This window comes from Populus euphratica, unplaced genomic scaffold (assembly GCF_000495115.2).
Source record: "Populus euphratica unplaced genomic scaffold, PopEup_1.0 scaffold20.1, whole genome shotgun sequence".
Lineage (NCBI taxonomy): Eukaryota > Viridiplantae > Streptophyta > Magnoliopsida > Malpighiales > Salicaceae > Populus > Populus euphratica.
In genome coordinates this window covers 2,303,614-2,322,691 of record NW_011499854.1, presented here as the reverse complement: position 1 = coordinate 2,322,691, position 19,078 = coordinate 2,303,614, and the positions used below count along the sequence as shown (strand labels likewise).

Genomic DNA, 19,078 nt, shown 5'->3' with positions numbered 1-19,078 from the left:
TGTGTAATAAAATGTTATAAATAAATAAATACATATATATATAAAGAGATAATATAATTGTTAGATACCAATGATGTGGCATGTATAATATTTATTATACATTCCATAATTTTTCATTAAAAAAGTGTATAAATATATAAAAAAAACATTTTATTATTTGATTTTTACTTTCTTAACATTTTTTTTCAAATACTCTATCTACTGATCAAATATATTCTTAATATTTCTGATTATATGCAATAAAATAATGTCTTTAATTTGAATAAAAATCAACTAGATTGGAAAGAAGCATATAATGAGAAAATTTTTAGGCTCTGTTTGAGGTTATGTTTAAAAAATATTTTTTAAAAAAATTATTTTTTTTAAATTAATATATTTTTTATATTTTTAAATTATTTTTATGTGATGATCTAAAAATAATTTTTAAAAAATAAAAAATATTTTTTATTAGTACTTTGTGAAATTTAATTGATAAATTATTTTTCTTAGGACTCCGTAGTGACAGAATAATATGTTAGGGTCTGATTTGAGGGTTTCCCAGAATTGCGTGTGTTAATTTGTAGTTTCCAAAGTACGAAACCAACCTTATTGATGGCAACGATGCCCGTATGATTTGGGGCCTTTTTGGACATTTAAGCAAGTCTTGTGGGCCCCTTTGTCAGTTTAAGGTTTCAACTGGACAGGGCCTATTTCACGACATCATCACTTTGACCTGCTCTGGGCATTAACTTCCGTCCGAATCGGAGGCCACGCCACGACAGTTGTGGGTGTCGTTTCTGTAAATAGGACCAATGTACGATTGGATGAAATATAGGTCGTTTGGATTCCATTAATTTAATATCAATAAACTAAAACCGCACGGAATTCATGGATTGACTACCGAAATATCTTTTTCTTTCTTATTGATTGAGTCAGACACCTTTTATTATATTTTTGGTATATTCTGATTTTTGAAAGTATTGTTTTTTAATTTAGCGGGCATTTAGAAATGAAGTAATTTTTTTATATATATTCTAAAAGTGTATTTCATTTACAAAATATTAAATTGATTAAAATTTTTAGTATTGTTTATAGTTTTTATGTGCTGATATAAAAAATTTAAAAATAATTTTAAAAAATAATGCATCATAATACTAAACAAACAAATACTATGGTGATTGTAATTTCTTGTATTCATATTATGGCTAGATTATAATTCTTTTCTAAATTGATGTATCTTTTTAATAAACATCTTTTAACTTAGAAATATAATTAATTAAATAGTTTTTTTTTTTATTTTTAATGTTCAAATTTAAGAAATTAAATGAGATATAAGACAATAATATTTATTTTACCATCAAGCCTAGAGATTGAGATTTTTTATATAAAAGAAAAGCTACACACATGAGGATGAATACTGTGAAAATTAGCTATGAAACATCTAAAAAACTATACTTTAAAATTTTAAGCAACAAAATACAAAGCCAAAAATATAGATTAATAAATGAGTAGAATTCATGAGAATGAATGTTGAATAATCAATCATTATCCTGTGATATTAAAGAACAAGTCGTCTATGGAGTAGCCATCATGAACATGTAAATCGAGGATAAACAGTCATGTGGGCAATCAACATTTTCATGCTTTCTTTTTCCCAAGTTTTTTTTCTAATATAGAGGAATATGACAATTATGTTGAAAAATATTGAACATGGTAGGCATGCATTTGCCTATCTTTTACAATCATGTACTTTCAAAAATCAATTTAATTATCTATTAAATAAACTTTAATTTAGTGCCACTTGAAATCGAGAAATCCTTCAAATATCCAAGCAAGCTTTTATTTTTATTCTTTTGTTTTGGCAAAAGTAAACTTCCATTGATTGCAATTCTAAATCTATGCATATTCATCAATAATATTAATTTTATTAAGTAATAATTCCTTGATGATAAAATAAATAACTCAGAATTAAATGATATGGAATAAAAATTAAGTCATAGATCAACTTAAAAAATTAAAATAACAAGTTATAATAGTCTTAGTTCCGAGTAAATCTACTGGTCATCAATTTAAAACACCAATTTTTTCTTATCATCAAATGTTTATACATTAAAAAAAATAAAAAAGATATCAGACTTTTCATGTATATTATAAGAGGAAATATTATGGATTTGCTAAATGTTTTCTCTTTGTTGTAGTTTTTTCTTTTCATCATCTAAATTTTTTTATTTGATTTTTTTATATTAGTATAATTTAAAATTGATTTTTTTTATTTATTTCATTTTGCTTGGCTTAGTATTAGCTGCTCGCGGTGTCGAAAAAAAAAATTAACTTGTGTTTAACTTGAAAAAATTAAATGAAAATAAATTCAATTAAAAAATTAAAACTAAGAAACCAAATTTGAGCATTAGACAAGTATTAAGCTTTTTTTCTGGCAAACATAAGGATTAAATTTCACAATCAAGGGAGAAAGTCAACCCCCTTGTTTTTTTTCTTTATTTCTTTATTTTAATTCTTTTAAATTGAGTTTACTTGTAATTGGACTTGAAATTTTTTTTAATTGCCTAGATACTAGGATTCCATGGTGTTGAGAAATTTTTTTGATTAATTTACTTATTTAAAACAATTAAGGTTTGAAAAATCAAATTTAAAACAAAAAACAATTAGGCACAAAAAAAGACAAGCAAGATAATTTGATTGGTGTGTGAAACGCATATGACACATGTAGGGTGAAGCCTATGCGCTTTGGCAATGTATGCAACTTTCTCAGGTGTTGGAACATCGTCATCCATGGTTCTATTTAAAGTAGCACAACAAGCTCTTGCCAATGGTATGGTATTCGTCGATAAAGAGGCTTTAACAACTTTTTTTTATTATTTTTTTTCTTTCTCTTCTTCTCGGGATTCGAGTTGGACTACCAAAATTAAAGGTGTCCTATCATTTTATTTTTATATTAAATTTAATTTTAATTTTTCTATTTATATTTTTTTAAATCAATTTCATCTTTAAACATTGATTTTGTTAGAAGTTATGTTTCATAATTTTTTTTAGCTTTTTTTTATATGGATTTTTATTTTTAATTTTATTTTTCAAAGGTATATTTGTTAAAAATTGAACTTTATAATTTATTTAATTTTTTTCCATGGGTTTTGGAATTAAAAACAAGTTAGGATAAGTAAGATGAGCTTGTTAAAAAAATATATATAAATTTTAATTCAATCATAGAACCAGTTGAAAGTTTACAAGCACATTTTAAAGTTCAATTCTATTAGATAGTGTTTGGTATGTTGGACAGTTAATGAATAGGACATAGCTAGAAAAACAATTATGTTGTATTGTGTTCGGTATGCTTTGATATGGACTAAACAATTTGTTTTATTATGTGTTTTATAGATACTGGACAGATCCGATTAATCCGAAATCTTAACTAGTTCTAATTAAAAAAAAATGGTCTAGTTTTTTTTTTTTTAAAAAAAAAGAATAATTGATCCAATTGGTAAAAAATCTTAGTCTAGTTAATCCATGATAAAACATAGATTAAAAATTCATTGACTTTATTTTAATTATTTTTTGTTAAAACAATGGTATTAAAAATTCATCAATTTAGATTGATTTTTCTGACACATAATCTGCACCTGAACCTTGTTACATATTAATCTTAAGTCATGTTTTAATAAAGTTACTGTAATTTAACAAAAAGAAAATGAAATTACTTAACACACGGAGCTTGAGGCTTAAAAATGATTAATTGAAAAATGAAAGAAGAACACAGTAGAAGAAGAAGAAGAATGACCGAGTCTCTGCACTAGCAGCAGAAGTTCTACTTCTTCAGGGCAGGTTCATTGATAGCATAAAGGATATTACTGGTTAAACAATGGAAAAAGCAACGCCTTTCTATGTTTGGCAAAGAACCAAGTACAAGTAGCTTCAAATCAAGTACATTTATAGCGATTCATTCGAATCAAGCCTGGCTTACATGACTTCCAGAACAAACTGTTATTATATTTTAAAAATATTTTTATTTTTTAAAATTAATAATTTTTTATATTTTCAAATTATCTTAATGTCCTAATATTAAAAATAAATTTTAAAAAATAAAAGAATATTGTTTTGATCCATTTTAGAATTAAAAACACTTTAAAAAAGGCTCTATTTTTATATGTTGTTACCAAATTCTTGATGGAACCAATCTGGTATATAATCTTGAAGATGTCCTCATGACCATTCAAGATAGAAATATGAAATATGCTATAAATATTGTGCTCAATTTTTAAGATCAACTCAGGATATTCAGGAACTGAATACAGGAAAACTATTCATGCAAAATAAGAACGACTTTTATAACATGAACGCAAGCATTTTCTTACAGATGTGAAAGCATTCTGTAGAATAATAATACATGGAAGTTAAGCAACCTTTGTCTTGAGTTTCTTGGAAAAGAGAGGAGCTTTATTTGGCTTGAAAAGTGACCGAGACGTATAAGTTGAATGGATCATGTCAACGAATAAACGGAAATGCTGCCAAATGAAGAAAATGACTGGAAAAGAAGCAACGACAGCAATAGGGATAGAATATGGTAGTAATTTATTGCTGAAAACAAGGAAAAATGTTGCCATAAAGGCTACCATCATTGCCCCAATTGATATGAAAAGTGTTGTGAGTCCGATAATCAACCTGTTAGGCAATGACCAAAGAAAATTTTGTTCTGCGTACCGAGAAGTGCGAATTGACAAGAAGGTTAACAAGGATGAGGCAGAGGTTACTAGAGATATTGCATCTGATATGGCAAAGAATTTGAATGCAATTTCCTTAAGGAAAACAGGAGTCCCTTTATCTTGTAGATTACCTCCTGGTACGGTAAAAGCTGCTGCAAAAACCACAGTGGCAATAAGTGTTGCTACAAGCATGCATGAATCAGCAGTATCTCTCATCCATTGCTCCCCTTCTTTCATCAAGTCCTTGTGCTGTTCTATAAATAAAGCTCCAGGAGTTTTCCCATTAGTATTTTTTTCTTCAATGTGCCGTGGTTGAACGACTTTTTTCACTTCCTAGAAATCATTATCATGTAGAGAGACTGTGAGATTCATATATAAAAGGAGAATATCGCATGTGCATATGAACATCTTATCCGCCTATCATATTGTGATCCACATTTGATGGACGAATTAGGTTGGCTTAATGCATATGACCTACAATCAAATGTATTTGGTTGATGGAAAGAGTGAGAAAAGTCACCTCAAACCACAGCAATTCGCGTTGCAGTTGTAAAGCTGCTCCTGGTATAACATTAAGTCGGCTTGGTGATTCCAGTACTTTTGCAGCCAAATGCAGCATATTATTTCCTTCTCTATCTTTGTATGTTGTTATCAAATTCTTGATAGAACCAATCTGGTATATAATCTTGAAGATGTCCTCGTGACGATTCAAGATAGAAATATGAAATATGCTATACATATTGTGCTCAACTTTGAAGATCAACTCAGGATACAAGCGAATGAGTATTGTTAGAAAGTCAAGATTCCCTCTTTCTGCAGCAGTGAATATCAATGGGAAGGGCTCTCCAATCTGACGAGAAATTGTTGCATCATCCAACAATACAACTTGTTCCCAAAGGTACTGGATTATGTCAAGTGCTTGTTTGTGCATAAGTTTCTTCATCCGAGCCAATTTGACTTCTGAAACTGAGGATTAAATATAACAAAACTGAATTGTGGGAAATGGGGTTAAGTTCTAAATCAAAGATGTAAAACATAAATGTAGCTAGCCAACGAGTGAACAGATCTGATAAATCAGTAACATTTCGAAATATTTTGTGTGTTGAGGTATACAATATATCACTTCTGCAAGAATGATGGTGTGTTTAAAAGTTTAATTGCTATAAATTTCTTTGTGCATCGTTTACATGATTGTTGGATATTTTTTAAAAAACAAATATTGAAGATAAAATGATAAGAGCTACTTGTTGGTGTGAGTTATTGCATAAGATTTGAGGGAGAAATTGTAGGAGAATTATTGCAGAAGATTTGAAGGAGAAATTGTAAGGAACAAATTTAGAATTTGACCGTTACCTCTAATTAAGCTATATTTATGTATAAGAATAATTACCCGCCTAGATTAGAATTATCTACCCGATTAGAATTCTTGTACAACCTATATAATCATATACTTGTGTACAGTTGAAATGTATCAATAAGGAGCAAATGAATATTCTTGATGCTTTCTATCACCAATTCCTTATAACAGACAAGCTTGCAAGCTTGAATATATGCATCCATGAAATAGATGTATAAGGTGCTCATGAATATGATAAAGATACAAAGTTAATCTTTTGCATTCTCTAACAGGATGAAATTTTCGGATTGGTTTTCTTTCTAAGGAAATAGAGATTTGGAGCATCAGAGAACTAACAGGGGTTGAGGCATTTGTTCCAAAATCCTGGAGGACTTTGATCGACAATGTTTGAAGGCATACAAGACTTCTGAGAAAATGCATGCAATGCCGTCAGCTGATGTTCATCACGAGCATAGGCCAACCCGCGATGTTCTTTTAGCATTTTCCATGCTACATCTGAGAACAAAAGGATTCAAAAATATGTAAACAAGTTGGATTTTCAAAGGCTTACGAATAAGTTGTCTCAGGGTTGAATGTTGAATTTCTCTTCTGGGTAGTAGCAATCACAAACTAAAACAGATTGATTCATTTATGAAAATAAATTTAATATCTAAATGATAGCAAACTATCGAAAGGATTGCTCACCATATATGTCACTGTTGATCAAAGCAACAAGTAACTTTATGCGATCATCATCGGTTAACTGCTCGCTTGTTTCATCATAAAGATATGATACCATCCCTCTATGCCCCAATAGAGTTGCCATGTAAATTGGTAACAGGTTTCCTCTACCTCGAGTCATTGCCAAATCGCGTTTTTCCTCCATCATGACTCTGGCAAGTGCCTCAACTCCAGATATAGCAGCAAAGCAAAATGCTGTATTGCCAGCACTACTTCTATAAGTTAAAGCCTCTTTGCTCATCAATCCAACAAGCTGTTTCACAAAATGAGTGTGCTCCGCAGCAGCTGCAATATGTAGAGCAGTCTCCCCTCGCTTAGTTATCCTAGCATTAACTTCTCCAGGAAATAACTTATAAATGCCTTCAGCTGTGTCCCAATCACCACTCAGAGTGGCTTGATACAATTGCAAGTGCCTTTTTCTTTCCACTGTCAGGAAGAAATAATTAAAAAAGTATTGATTTTATAGAAGACTAATGCTTTACATTAAACATCATTAACTTGCAATTATTGAATAGAACTTCTAGATTTCATACTGTCAGATGCAGGAAATCGAACAATAGAAATGGAGAAATGAAATTTTCACTGCATCATACCCATTTAGGTCACTATGATTACAATTCTTGTTTTTTCCCTTCTTCTGCTAAAATCACATGAAATTCCCACTAATGTTTTCAATCATTGAAAACGTTACAAGAGAAACTTTTTTTTCTCTCTACTGGGCCATTGCAAAATGCAGACTCCCAAAATATAAAGTTAACAAGAACTATAATTAAACCTCCAGCTTAATAAATTACCTCCATCACCAGTAGGAGGTGGTTGTTGAGGGACTACTACGAGCTCAATATTATGGTTATGCCGTCCATTCTGGACACTATCTATAGCAGCATTAATGTTAATGCCATCTGTAATCTCCAGTGCTGCCATGTTTCCCAATTACCAGGTCTTGATCAGCCTAAGAAAAACAACCCAAGAGCATGTACTTTGTAATCAGAAAAGATGACCCGGGTAGCAATATAGCTTAATGATCAACATATATCAAGGACATACCTCGAGCTGGGAAAATGTTTGGCTACAGAGAGGAAGCCACGATGAAATGGCTCAGAAACAGCGTGGAAAGGAGACGAAAGGAACTCTGGTTTCTAAAGCTGAACTTCTTTCCAGTCAAACTACAAACTACAAATGTGCCCTTCATTTATCTGACAGGTTTTGATTTGATTCCTCTACTTGCAATTGAGCCAATGCTACCCTCAACCGGTCCGCATAGTGCTCATCGTTTCTTCCCTTAAATCAAATATTTATCCCATAACCATACATGTGTTCTTGACACAACTTCCTCATCACACAATAATCTTCTCAAAATTCATATTCGTTTTTTTCATCGTTATCTAAAATTAAAACTCACAAGACTTATGATTATGGAATACAAATAATCATAAGTTTTATACAAATAAATTTAAATGTGATATAAAGATATAAAGCTTTGAGTAGAATAAGGGTAAAATTGGTGCAATTAGGAGGAGAACAACATAATCGAAACCCAACAAATAGATGGAGGACATATTTGTAGTTTGTCCTCAATAAAATAAGACCTCAATGAACTTAGAAGCTTCGTCCAACCCAACTTGTCAACGTGTTCCTCGGCAAGTTGACTTAATAATAATGAGATATGTCTTCATCAATTGTGTTTTCAAGTGCCGGTAAAAATATTAATTGTTTTAAATTTAATTTTCTTCAAAAAAAATAATTTTTTCAATATTTTTTTATAGTTTTAATAAGTTGGTATCAAAAATAAATATTAAAAAATAAAAAATATTATTTTAATACATTTATAAAAAAATTATATTTTAAAACGCAGCCTCTACATATTCTTTTGATGTATCTAATACTTTGGAGAAGATCGAAAAGAGCGGGCCGGCACATCTGCAATCTATGGACACATAAGAAAAACTGGAGTCAATAAGGACACATTTTTTCAGAAATAATATATTACTTTTTATATTTTCTTAAATTCATTTATAACTTAATCTTATTTTTATTTTCCTATACAACTTTTTTTTATAGATAAAACTTAAAGATGTGAAAATATAGAATTTTCATGTTGATTAAAAACTTTTTATACATAGTGATAAGATTTGTTTTTATTAATGATTTATACAATATAATAAGCGTTGTATGAAACATTTTTCTGCTCATAAAAAATTATCAAAATTAAATAATTAAATAAAAAATATTGAACTATTTGGAAATTAATATATACATGTAAATAAAAAATCAAATAGATCTTAAATAAATAATTTATTATTTGTTTGGTGTCCATTAAATAAGTACAATAATATGAATAAAAAAATATTACATGTTTTGAATAATGGAAGGACATTACAAAAGCATCTAAATTAAACAATGGTTCTTAATTAATTTAAAATAATGAATATTTTATTGTGGTGAAGAATGAATCTTTTCTTGTTAAGAATACAATAATGCTCAAACTCTAAAGAATAAAATACGAGGAAGAAGACAGTTTAATGATGTTGATATGTTTTTTTTTTTTTTGAATTTTGAAGCCATAATGTTTGTAAATCTAAGCATAACACAAAAGGAGAGAGAGAGAGAGAGCTGCTATGATGGGTAAATTTCGTTAACGATTTTTTTAAGACTTTGTGTTTTGAATAGAAAGAATTTTGATTTTTTTAATACACCTTGCGCCTTATAAAATTAAAATTTATTTGACAAAACCTATATTTTGATTTCATATTATTTTTCAGTGAAAAAATTAAATTATCACACCAAAAATACAAGGTGTTTGATATAATTCGCATTCATTAGATTATTATATTAAACTGTATTTTGTTCATTGAAATTTATTTGATTGTAATTATTTCATTTATAAATTATATTGTATATAAAAATAGCATTATGTGAATAATAATTTTACTAAGTAAATTTTTAGTGAAAATTAGAGAAATCACAAATGATCTCATTTAAAATTTAATCTCCTTAGATGGGATTTTTTAGACCATATTTATTTACCATATTAACTTTTTGTATATATAAATAATAATATATATGTAAAAAAAATTGATTAGTTATTTTGATGTCAATCTTATAAAATATAAGTAAGATAACATAAATTATAATAAACAAAAAAATAATTAATTTATTGAAAAATATAAATTAACAAGATTTATTATATGCATCAAACCATCCAAATGCATGAAAAATAATTTTAGAAGATAAATTATAACTTTAAAATAAACATATATAAAAACTTTCTAAAAGAAAAAAAGAAAAAAATCATAACATGGATATAAGCTTTTAAAAAATTAAATATATATGTAAAAATATAACAACTAAAGAGGAAGTTGAATAAAAACTTAAGTTTTAAAGATGTTCAAAAACTCTTTCACAATTAATTTATATTATATAAAAAAACTTAATATTGTAAATTAAATTATATATATATATATATATATTAATTAGACTAGCTAGCAAAGATATTTGATTTATTATCACAAAAACATGCTAAACAAAAAACATATAACAAGAGATTAAAGTTGATATATGTTTAAAACTATAAGCATGTAAAGACATAACTAGTAGCAAGCATATTTTTAATATAAAAATAATAATAAAATACTAGTATATAAACTAAATATATATTCAAATTTACAGTTGATATAAAAAAAACGTAGCATACATGCTAATAATAAAATTAGTTATAGTAATGAATGTTTTGTCCTTAAAACTTCATTGTTATTCACTTTACAACTAGTATATTTGCAATATGCTTTTTAATATTTCAATAATTTCATATTTATTTAGATGTATTTTTAAATAAGATTTTTGAACCAAACATTATGTAACTAAATATTTTTTGACAATATGAATCTAAATTTTGATTTAAAATGAAAACTAAATCATAAAAAGAAAGAGAAAAGGTAAAAATAAAGTGAGAAGGGGTGTAAAATCTGAAAAAAATTAAGTTAAAAACTCTTTATCCATCTTTTTTTAATAGTGAATTTTAGAAATTAAAAAATTGAAGAATTAATTAGAATCAATTTCTACCATTATCAATGTTTGATGATTCATCATAAATTAAGAATTAAATCTAAAAAATTAAGGGTTTTTTGAGTGAAAAAAATTAAAAATTCTTTTAGATTAATTTTCTATTCATTTATAATTAATTTGAACCATGATAATTAAAATGGATTTCTGACAGGAGTTTCTTTAAGAAGGGGATTTCGAAACGAGGAGAGCTTATAAACAAGTAGGAAATGTGATATTGTTTTTGGTAAAACGCCAAACCATTATGGAAAGCTAATATTTCAAGGGTGAGGTTGAAACTCTTCAAAACTTTGGAGCTCCAGGGCCCCCATAGCAAAGCGTGGCTGTGGCGCTGAGTGGGTGAAGGCAACTGGAGAAACAAACAACGGAGAAAAGCAAAGCCTTTTTTCTGGTGGGAAGGGCATCTTAGAAGCCACCAAGTTCAAGTGACTGAAAATCAAGTGAATTTCTACTGTCAATTTAGAAAGAAACTCCCTAAAAAATCAGGTAATCGGCCAGGAAGATGAAATAAGAAACCTTAATATCACAGTAGCTCAAAAGGATAAGGAAATAATTCGGCTAAAGGAGCCGCTAGACAGCTGAGAAAGCTTTAGAGGTAGACCTCCTTCCCCTCCCCCCCACTGTACAAATTTCAACCCAATGCAGGGCTAAGTACAAACCAGCAGTTATATATATTATATAAAATGCATCCATTGATATATATTTTACGTTGTTGGACTCCGTATTGATTCTATGGATATATGTTTTACAGTCTCGAATTAATGACGTCCCATTTGGTGCTTCTTCCCCTCTGGCATGCGACGGCGTGTATTTTTCTTTTTGTTTCCAGCTTGTTCGATGCTCGCCGAGGAAAACTTTTATCAGTTTTTGAACAGTAGCACACAGAAACTCAGTCGTTGTCGCGGAGCACTTTGCGAAATTTATTTATATAAAAATTAAAATAAATGTGTAGAAAAAGGCACGGGTGGAAAATGTATTTACCCAGGTCTTGTTTTTTAAAAAAAAAATAAATTATTTTTTAATATTTAGTAGTGTAATGAAAAATAAATTAAAAAACAGTTTCCAATACTTAGTTATGTCATAAAGGATGAACTGGAAAATAATTTATTAATATTTTATATTTTTTAATTTTATTGATATAATAAAGAACAAATCTTACAAATTAAATAGTTGAATAAGAAAGAAATTGAAAAAAAATATAATTTTATAAATTATATTAAATAAAATAATAGAAATCAAATCTAAAAAATTAAAAAAATTAAAGTTGAAAAAATTAAAATAATAATAATCAATATTTCATAAATTATTTCAAATAAAATAATTAACAATCAAAATAATAAGAATTAAATTTGATTAATAAAAAATTACAATAAAAAAAAAAGCAAATAACAATTATAAAAATAAAGATCAAAGTTAATATAAAAATTTAATTTTAAGGTATGAAATTAAAAAATAAATACTCAAAATAAAATATATATAGCAATTAAAAGATTAAGGATAGAATTTGATATAATTAGCAAATAATGATATTTCTAAATTTTTCACAATTTTCAGAAAGTGTTTTTTACCTGAATTTTTCAGAAAAAAACTTTTTTAAAAACCAAGTTAAATTTTTTTTTTACTGAAAAGTATTTTCCATTGATTAACTTTCATAAAAGCAAACAAATACAAAAAAATTTATAAAGTGATTTTCTGAAAATTATTTTTCAGAAAACAAACACAGTAAAAAAATAAAACACTTTTCTAAAAATCAATTCAATTTTTTTTTACTGAAAAGTACTTTCTGCTAATCAAAAAATATTTTTCATTGAATATTTTTTCTATTAACAAACAAATATAAAAAAATTTTAAAAATAATTTTGCAAAAACTAATTTTCAAAAACAAACATTACCAATAAAAACTGTTTTGTCCCATTCTCGTTTTTTCATTTTACAATAACATGTCTCTCCTTGTAAACATCATGACAATAAAAACTAAATTGTAAAAAATCCATACATGCACGCATTAAATTAAATCAATTCTTAAGAATCAAATTAGAAAAAAGAAAATTGAAGGACCAATAAATCCTAGGAGAATAAAAATCATCATGCAAATCCACTGAGGATTATTATTATTATTATTATTAATTAGGCAGCCGGGGCGTGTTTGTGCATTTTACACAACAGCTGATTAAACTATTTGGCGTAGAGAACAGAAAAGAAAAATGAAAAGACAGCAAGAGAGAACATCAATCAAAATTGCGTAAAATATGCAAAATTAACTGTTCTTACTAGAAAACAAAATGACAACTTTGGTCCAGCTCTCTTCACTAGATTGATTATCGTCATTATCGTTGTCATCATCAACCCCCTAACAGGGAAGATTTTCTCCACCATTCAACACGAGGAGAGAAATTTAAAGTCATCACGAACTACAAACTACATATATTGAGGTAAAGATGAATAGTAGGGCAAAACATGAGAGATGGGACTGGTGGGACCATTTCTTCTGCCTGTCCGGTTCTCATTCTCAGAATATCTTGAAGAGCAGGCCACCGTGCGTGGCAAAGAATGGAGCAAAGACGAGTGATTCAACAGCCATCAGTTTGATGAGGATGTTAAGTGATGGTCCAGATGTATCCTTCAATGGATCCCCAATGGTGTCCCCAATAACAGCTGCCTTGTGTGGCTCTGATCCTTTAGGGCCAAGAGATCTTGCATGCTCTGAAGCACCAGCCTGTTTCCAACAGAACAAATACATGGCATATTCGCATTACAGAACCCTTTATTTCAGCACGCACACCAAATTACAAATAAAGAAGTAATAAAGCTCACTCGATCAATACCTCAATATATTTCTTGGCATTATCCCATGCACCACCAGTGTTGGAGGCAGAGATGGCAATCTGAACAACAGAAATAAACGATCAGACAAGTGGTAACGGGACATCTATAACCTGAACAAATATGATCTCAAATTTATGTTGACTAGGGACATTCTGTTGACCAGTAGCCTTAGCATTACCTGGACACCAGACACAAGGGATCCAGCAAGGACACCAGATAGTGTTTCAACACCAAAAAAGATCCCAACAATGAGGGGTGTGAGCATGACAAGCGCCCCGGGAGGGATCATTTCCTTGATAGAAGCATCAGTGGAGATCTTAACACAGGTGGCATAGTCAGGCTTGGCAGTGCCTTCCATCAAGCCAGGGATGGTGTTGAATTGCCTGCGAACTTCCTCAACCATCTTAAGTGCTGCACTTCCCACACTCTTCATTGTCATGGCAGAGAACCAGTAAGGAAGCATTGCACCCACAATCAAACCAATGAAAACTTTTGGAGTCAATACATCGACTGTTGAGATAGATGCACGGCTGACAAAGGCACCGAAGAGGGCCAGGGAGACAAGAGCTGCAGAGCCAATGGCAAATCCCTGAAAAAGGCAGCACATTGATCAATTAGAAGTGTGAATAGAACCTTGTGATCTGTGAGTTCAACAAGTCATTGTCAGATGCTTCTTTTCAATCAAAAACAAAATTAATAACGTGTTCTACAACTAATGATAGAAATACAACTTCACTGCCAAAAAGACTCAAGCTCCCAACAAATAATAGATTGCCAGAAAGATTAAGGCCCCTACAGAAGCCTTGTTCCCACCTAAAAACAAAATCAGGTGTCCGAAATGAACAGCACATGGAACACTATTAAGCACTCTCATTTCTCCTTTTTATTTGGATAAGGGAGAGGCAATTCCATGATAAGTGGTCATGGGAATTTGCAATGAGATGGTAACGCCCAACTTGTCTAATCATAAAATAAGAAATCTGAAGTTCCATTTTTGAAAGGAAGAAAACCAAAACTACAGCTGGGGCAAGTTGCCTACCTGGTTGTGTGCTGTGTGCACCACTTCAATGTGATCCCATAACAAAAAATCAGTTAAACCACAGACTAAACACATCAATGCATGAAAAAAAAAAATGCAAACCCGCATTCTGACATGACATGTAAAAGCAACTACAGATTGCTTACATCAACTGCAATTAAAAAGGAAGTGGTTAAAGCTCAAGATAGTTTTTCAGACCTTCCCAATAGCAGCAGTGGTGTTTCCAGCAGCATCAAGGGCATCAGTTCTTTCTCGGATTCTGTGGCTCATCCCTGCCATCTCAGCAATACCTCCAGCATTGTCACTAATGGGACCATATGCATCTATTGCCAACCCAGTGGCAATGGTGCTCAACATTCCAAGGGCAGCTACAGCAATACCATACATAGCAGCAAAAGAGAAACTAACAAAAATGCTGACTGCAATAGCAAAGATAGGAATGATGACAGATTTGTATCCCAATGCAAGCCCAAAAATAACATTAGTGGCAGCTCCAGTTCGGCAGGAATCAGCAACATCTTGAACAGGGCTGCAGGTTTTTGTAAATTAAGTGTTAAACTAACTATTATTTGGGTAACAGTTACTAGAAATAAAAGTAGAACAAAAGCTTACCTGTATGCATTGCTAGTATAGTACTCAGTTACAAATCCAATAATAAGACCAGCCCAGAGACCAACAGCAACACACAAGAAGAGTTGCCTGCATTTGGAATTCAACGCCATAAGCTAAGACAATATGACCCAACTAGAATGGCACTAAGTTTTTCTCAAAGGAACATCAATAATAGATCTTACCAATTCTTCACAACTTTCTGGGTTCCGAAATTGAAGATGGTAAAGGAAGATGGAAGAGCTACCCAACTAACAATGGCAACCCCAATAGTCATCAGAACAGTTGAGATGATGAGTTGATTCTTTAGTGCTGGCTCAATTTCCTTCACGGCCTTGATCTCAAAGAAATCAGTTGCAAATAAGGTGGTTATCAGACAAATAATGATACCCACAGAACTGACAATGAGAGGATATAGCATTGGAGTAAATTCATGATTGATTCCGAAAGACGAGATGGAAGCAACAACTAGGGCAGCACAAGAGGACTCGGCGTATGAGCCAAAAAGATCGGATCCCATGCCAGCTATATCACCAACATTATCACCTACATTGTCAGCGATCACCTGCAATCACAGAAGGAAATCAGACACAACCCAATCCAGAAACCATGTCAATGTTCAAGAAAAAAGGTTATTTCTATACAGCAGGATTACTTACAGCAGGATTTCTTGGGTCATCCTCAGGAATGTTCCTTTCAACCTTACCAACAAGATCAGCACCAACATCAGCAGCTTTGGTGTAGATACCTCCACCAACTCTGCCAAAGAGAGCCATGGAAGATCCTCCAAGTCCATATCCAGTTATCGACTCAAAAAGCCCTTCCCAGTCATCACCATAGTATAGCTTGAAGACGTTGATGGTAATGTAAAGCACCAAGAGTCCGTTTGCAGCAAGGAGAAAACCCATGACTGCCCCAGATCTAAATGCAGTGATGAAAGCCTTCCCAACTCCTTTTCTTGCCTCCAGGGTGGTTCTGGCGTTAGCATAGGTTGCGATTTTCATCCCAAGAAAGCCAGAAACCACTGAAGTGACAGCACCAAGGACAAAGGATACGGTGCTGAAGCCAGCAGTGGCAAGAGCAGGCTTGCACATCTTCAAGGGTTCATATGTGCAAGGCTGACTCTTAGTGCTGAATCCCTCAACAGAGCCAAGGAAAACGAAAATCAAGATTGCAAAAGCAACCATGAAAATTCCAACATATTGATATTCAGTGAAAAGGAAAGAAGTTGCACCTGCAAAGTAAAAATATCCACATCCACAATTAGTATAAAAAAATGATAATGACAGAACATTATCACCACAACATAGTGATGTGTAAATGAAGTAGAAGTACCACTACTATTGGACTGTGAGAACATATAGTGTTTTCAGTTGTTTAAATGCTTTGGCATCAAATCACTAATATTGGACTGTGAGAATATATAACAAGCTATCAGATACAATCCTGGACATGGCCACTCCAACAAGTTCATTTATACTTCATATTTTAATATTCAACAATAAAGTATGAAGTTAAATAAGGGGACTCCAGGCCTATAAATCATCTGCCAAAGACAGATGGAGGTGACACAATATTTGTATGACGCCAGGCATCTGGTTTTCACATCCTAGTTGTAATTCCAAACAATCTCTCGGCACATGAAAAAATGAAGTGAAGTCCTCACAATCATTAATGCAAATGATAACTAACAAAAAGAGATTCACCACAGATAACCTTAAAAGATGTCAAGAGAAATTAATCAACTTAATTAACAACACCAGGTGAAGAATTATGCCTAAAATGCTTAGATCTATTGAAGGTTTACAATAACTTCATCAAAGCCTATAGATCTAGCAAAATTTCATCAAACCATCAACTCAAAAACCGCAAAAGGTGCCATTCCCAGCCAGTAAGCATCAGGGTTGACAGGTTGGTAGCAGCATATCAATACTAGTGCCCGCATGCCAGAAAATACAGCATTTAACATTTTAGTCATGACCAGACGTCTATAGTCTTCGTGCGTTTTTACTAAATAACCATTACCATAATTCCAACAGAATAAAACAACAAAAACTTGGCTAGATCTCAAATAGCATTCCTTCGGTCTAAGCAAAAAATATATGTTACCACCGGAAATAAATGGAACTACACCTCCTCAGACCAAGTTCCAGAACTAGCCACCAGCTCATGCGTAAAAGGAATATTTTTAAAAATATTCATATAAGAACTGGATTTTTTTCTTTAAGCTGAAAAAATAAAGTAAATAAAAAACAAAACATACAAAAAAAAAATTTAAAAACACTTTCCACAGTCAGCTCAAAGTCCATAACCAGAAATAATATCAGAAACTCATAAATAATCCTTCACAATAAATGCAATACCACAACAAAACTTTACCAACAAAAACAGAGCATCTCCTTCCATTTCAAACCAAAACACCAAATCAACGAGAGATCTAAACTCAACAATCCCAAAAATCACAACTTCGAGAACCAACTCAAGAAAACAACCAAAACACTGATAATATTATACCTTCAGAGATGGCATTTTGAATCTCAGCACATTTAAGAACAGTATTATGGTCATTAAGACCTTCTTCTTCCTCAATCAAGTAGTCACCGTACCCATTCTTTCCAGCAGCACCACTGTTATTCGACGCCGCAGAACTCGGTACAAGCTTGACCTTGGAAACCAACAGCCACTGAAGGAGAGAGAATCCGATTCCAATAATGGCACATGCCGGAATCAGAATCTCCGTTCCCAGATCTGGCAAAATCACCGAAACCATGGATCCAAACCCTAATTGATTTCTGTATCAATTTCTCCAATGACAGAAGAGAAAGAGAAGTTACTGGGAAAGAAATGAGGAATGCGTGTTAGAGCGGAAGAGAGAGAGAGAATAGGGCAGGTATTTATAGTGAGTGACAGTCAGATCTGACTTGCTGGCGATCGGTAAAAGGTAAATACAGCTCATGTGGTTGGAATAATTGTTTTGCTATTTTTTGGGTTTGTATGGTTATTTTAGGATTATTTATGCTCAAATTTTGGGAATTTATGGTCGTGTTTGTACATTACAATATCAATGGCAAGCAGGAGGCTATTTAGCTGGTGTGAAAATTAAAATTAAAATATTTTTAATTATCATCTAAAAGCAAATAATATTTATTATAAACTCTATTAAATACACTGAGTATGTTGAAACTTTTAAGAGTGAAAAGGGGTTCTAACTTGATAATTTATATTTTTGTTTGTTTTTGTGTTTTAAAAAAATTAAAAAAAATTAAAAAATTTTATTTTTTATTTTAAATTGATATTTTTTAATGTTTTTAAATAATTTTAATAAACTAATATTAAAAATAAAAGTAAAAAATTATTATTTCTAAATGAAAAGCACCTAACAATTATAGTCATACTTAAATATAAATTAATGTTTGTTTTTATATTATAACATGTTTTTAAAATTATTTTTTTATTTCAAAAAATATTAAATTAATGAGCTTTTAGATATTCTTGAGTGATTTAATATATTTATATAAAATATAAAAAAAAATATTTTAATATATTTATAATAACAAAAAATCTTATATTATAATGTCAAAAACACGTCATTGATTATGGAAAGTACTAAATCAAAATAAATTACAAGAAACATGAAAATCAGTAGATGGGGGATTGGATTTGATTCGTTGATTTGAAAAATCACTTGCTATTATAAGTAATATTTTTTAATTTTAATTGTGGTGTATGTAAGCTAGTCAGTACGTTAATCTAGAAAAAAATAAGGGTGGA

General features: G+C 30.7%; 2 protein-coding genes across 3 annotated transcripts; both read right to left on the bottom strand.

Moving 5' to 3' along the window:
• Positions 1-4,310: 4,310 nt before the first annotated feature.
• On the bottom strand, positions 4,311-7,922 carry LOC105122671 (ankyrin repeat-containing protein At3g12360-like). Of its 2 annotated transcripts, XM_011021931.1 has the most exons (6): positions 7,819-7,922; positions 7,566-7,723; positions 6,736-7,197; positions 6,388-6,546; positions 5,215-5,660; positions 4,311-5,027 (listed from the first exon to the last, which is right to left on the bottom strand). In XM_011021931.1, exons 2-6 carry the CDS (start codon positions 7,693-7,695, stop codon positions 4,386-4,388), a joined length of 1,839 nt encoding a protein of 612 aa, XP_011020233.1. In that variant the 5' UTR covers positions 7,696-7,723; positions 7,819-7,922; the 3' UTR covers positions 4,311-4,385. The 2 variants fall into 2 exon arrangements, with proteins under 2 accessions (XP_011020233.1, XP_011020234.1); XM_011021932.1 differs by lacking the exon at positions 6,388-6,546.
• Positions 7,923-13,051: 5,129 nt separating this feature from the next.
• On the bottom strand, positions 13,052-18,180 carry AVP1 (Inorganic H pyrophosphatase family protein). Its single transcript, XM_011021928.1, has 8 exons — positions 17,822-18,180; positions 15,967-16,541; positions 15,493-15,872; positions 15,311-15,397; positions 14,897-15,227; positions 13,838-14,248; positions 13,659-13,718; positions 13,052-13,549 (listed from the first exon to the last, which is right to left on the bottom strand). The coding sequence occupies exons 1-8, from the start codon at positions 18,075-18,077 to the stop codon at positions 13,343-13,345; spliced, it is 2,307 nt and encodes a 768-aa protein (XP_011020230.1). The 5' UTR covers positions 18,078-18,180; the 3' UTR covers positions 13,052-13,342.
• Positions 18,181-19,078: the final 898 nt, after the last annotated feature.

Coding starts and splice junctions, on each gene's coding strand:
- AVP1 (XM_011021928.1), bottom strand. CDS start 18,077: ATGGTTTCGGTGATTTTGCCAGATCTGGGAACGGAGATTCTGATTCCG. Junction 16,542..17,821: donor TCAAAATGCCATCTCTGAAG/GTATAATATTAT, acceptor TTTACTTTGCAG/GTGCAACTTCTTTCCTTTTC. Junction 15,228..15,310: donor TATACTAGCAATGCATACAG/GTAAGCTTTTGT, acceptor AAAAACCTGCAG/CCCTGTTCAAGATGTTGCTG.
- LOC105122671 (XM_011021931.1), bottom strand. CDS start 7,695: ATGGCAGCACTGGAGATTACAGATGGCATTAACATTAATGCTGCTATA. Junction 5,661..6,387: donor GAACAAATGCCTCAACCCCT/GTTAGTTCTCTG, acceptor TTTAATCCTCAG/TTTCAGAAGTCAAATTGGCT. Junction 5,028..5,214: donor GCGAATTGCTGTGGTTTGAG/GTGACTTTTCTC, acceptor AATGATTTCTAG/GAAGTGAAAAAAGTCGTTCA.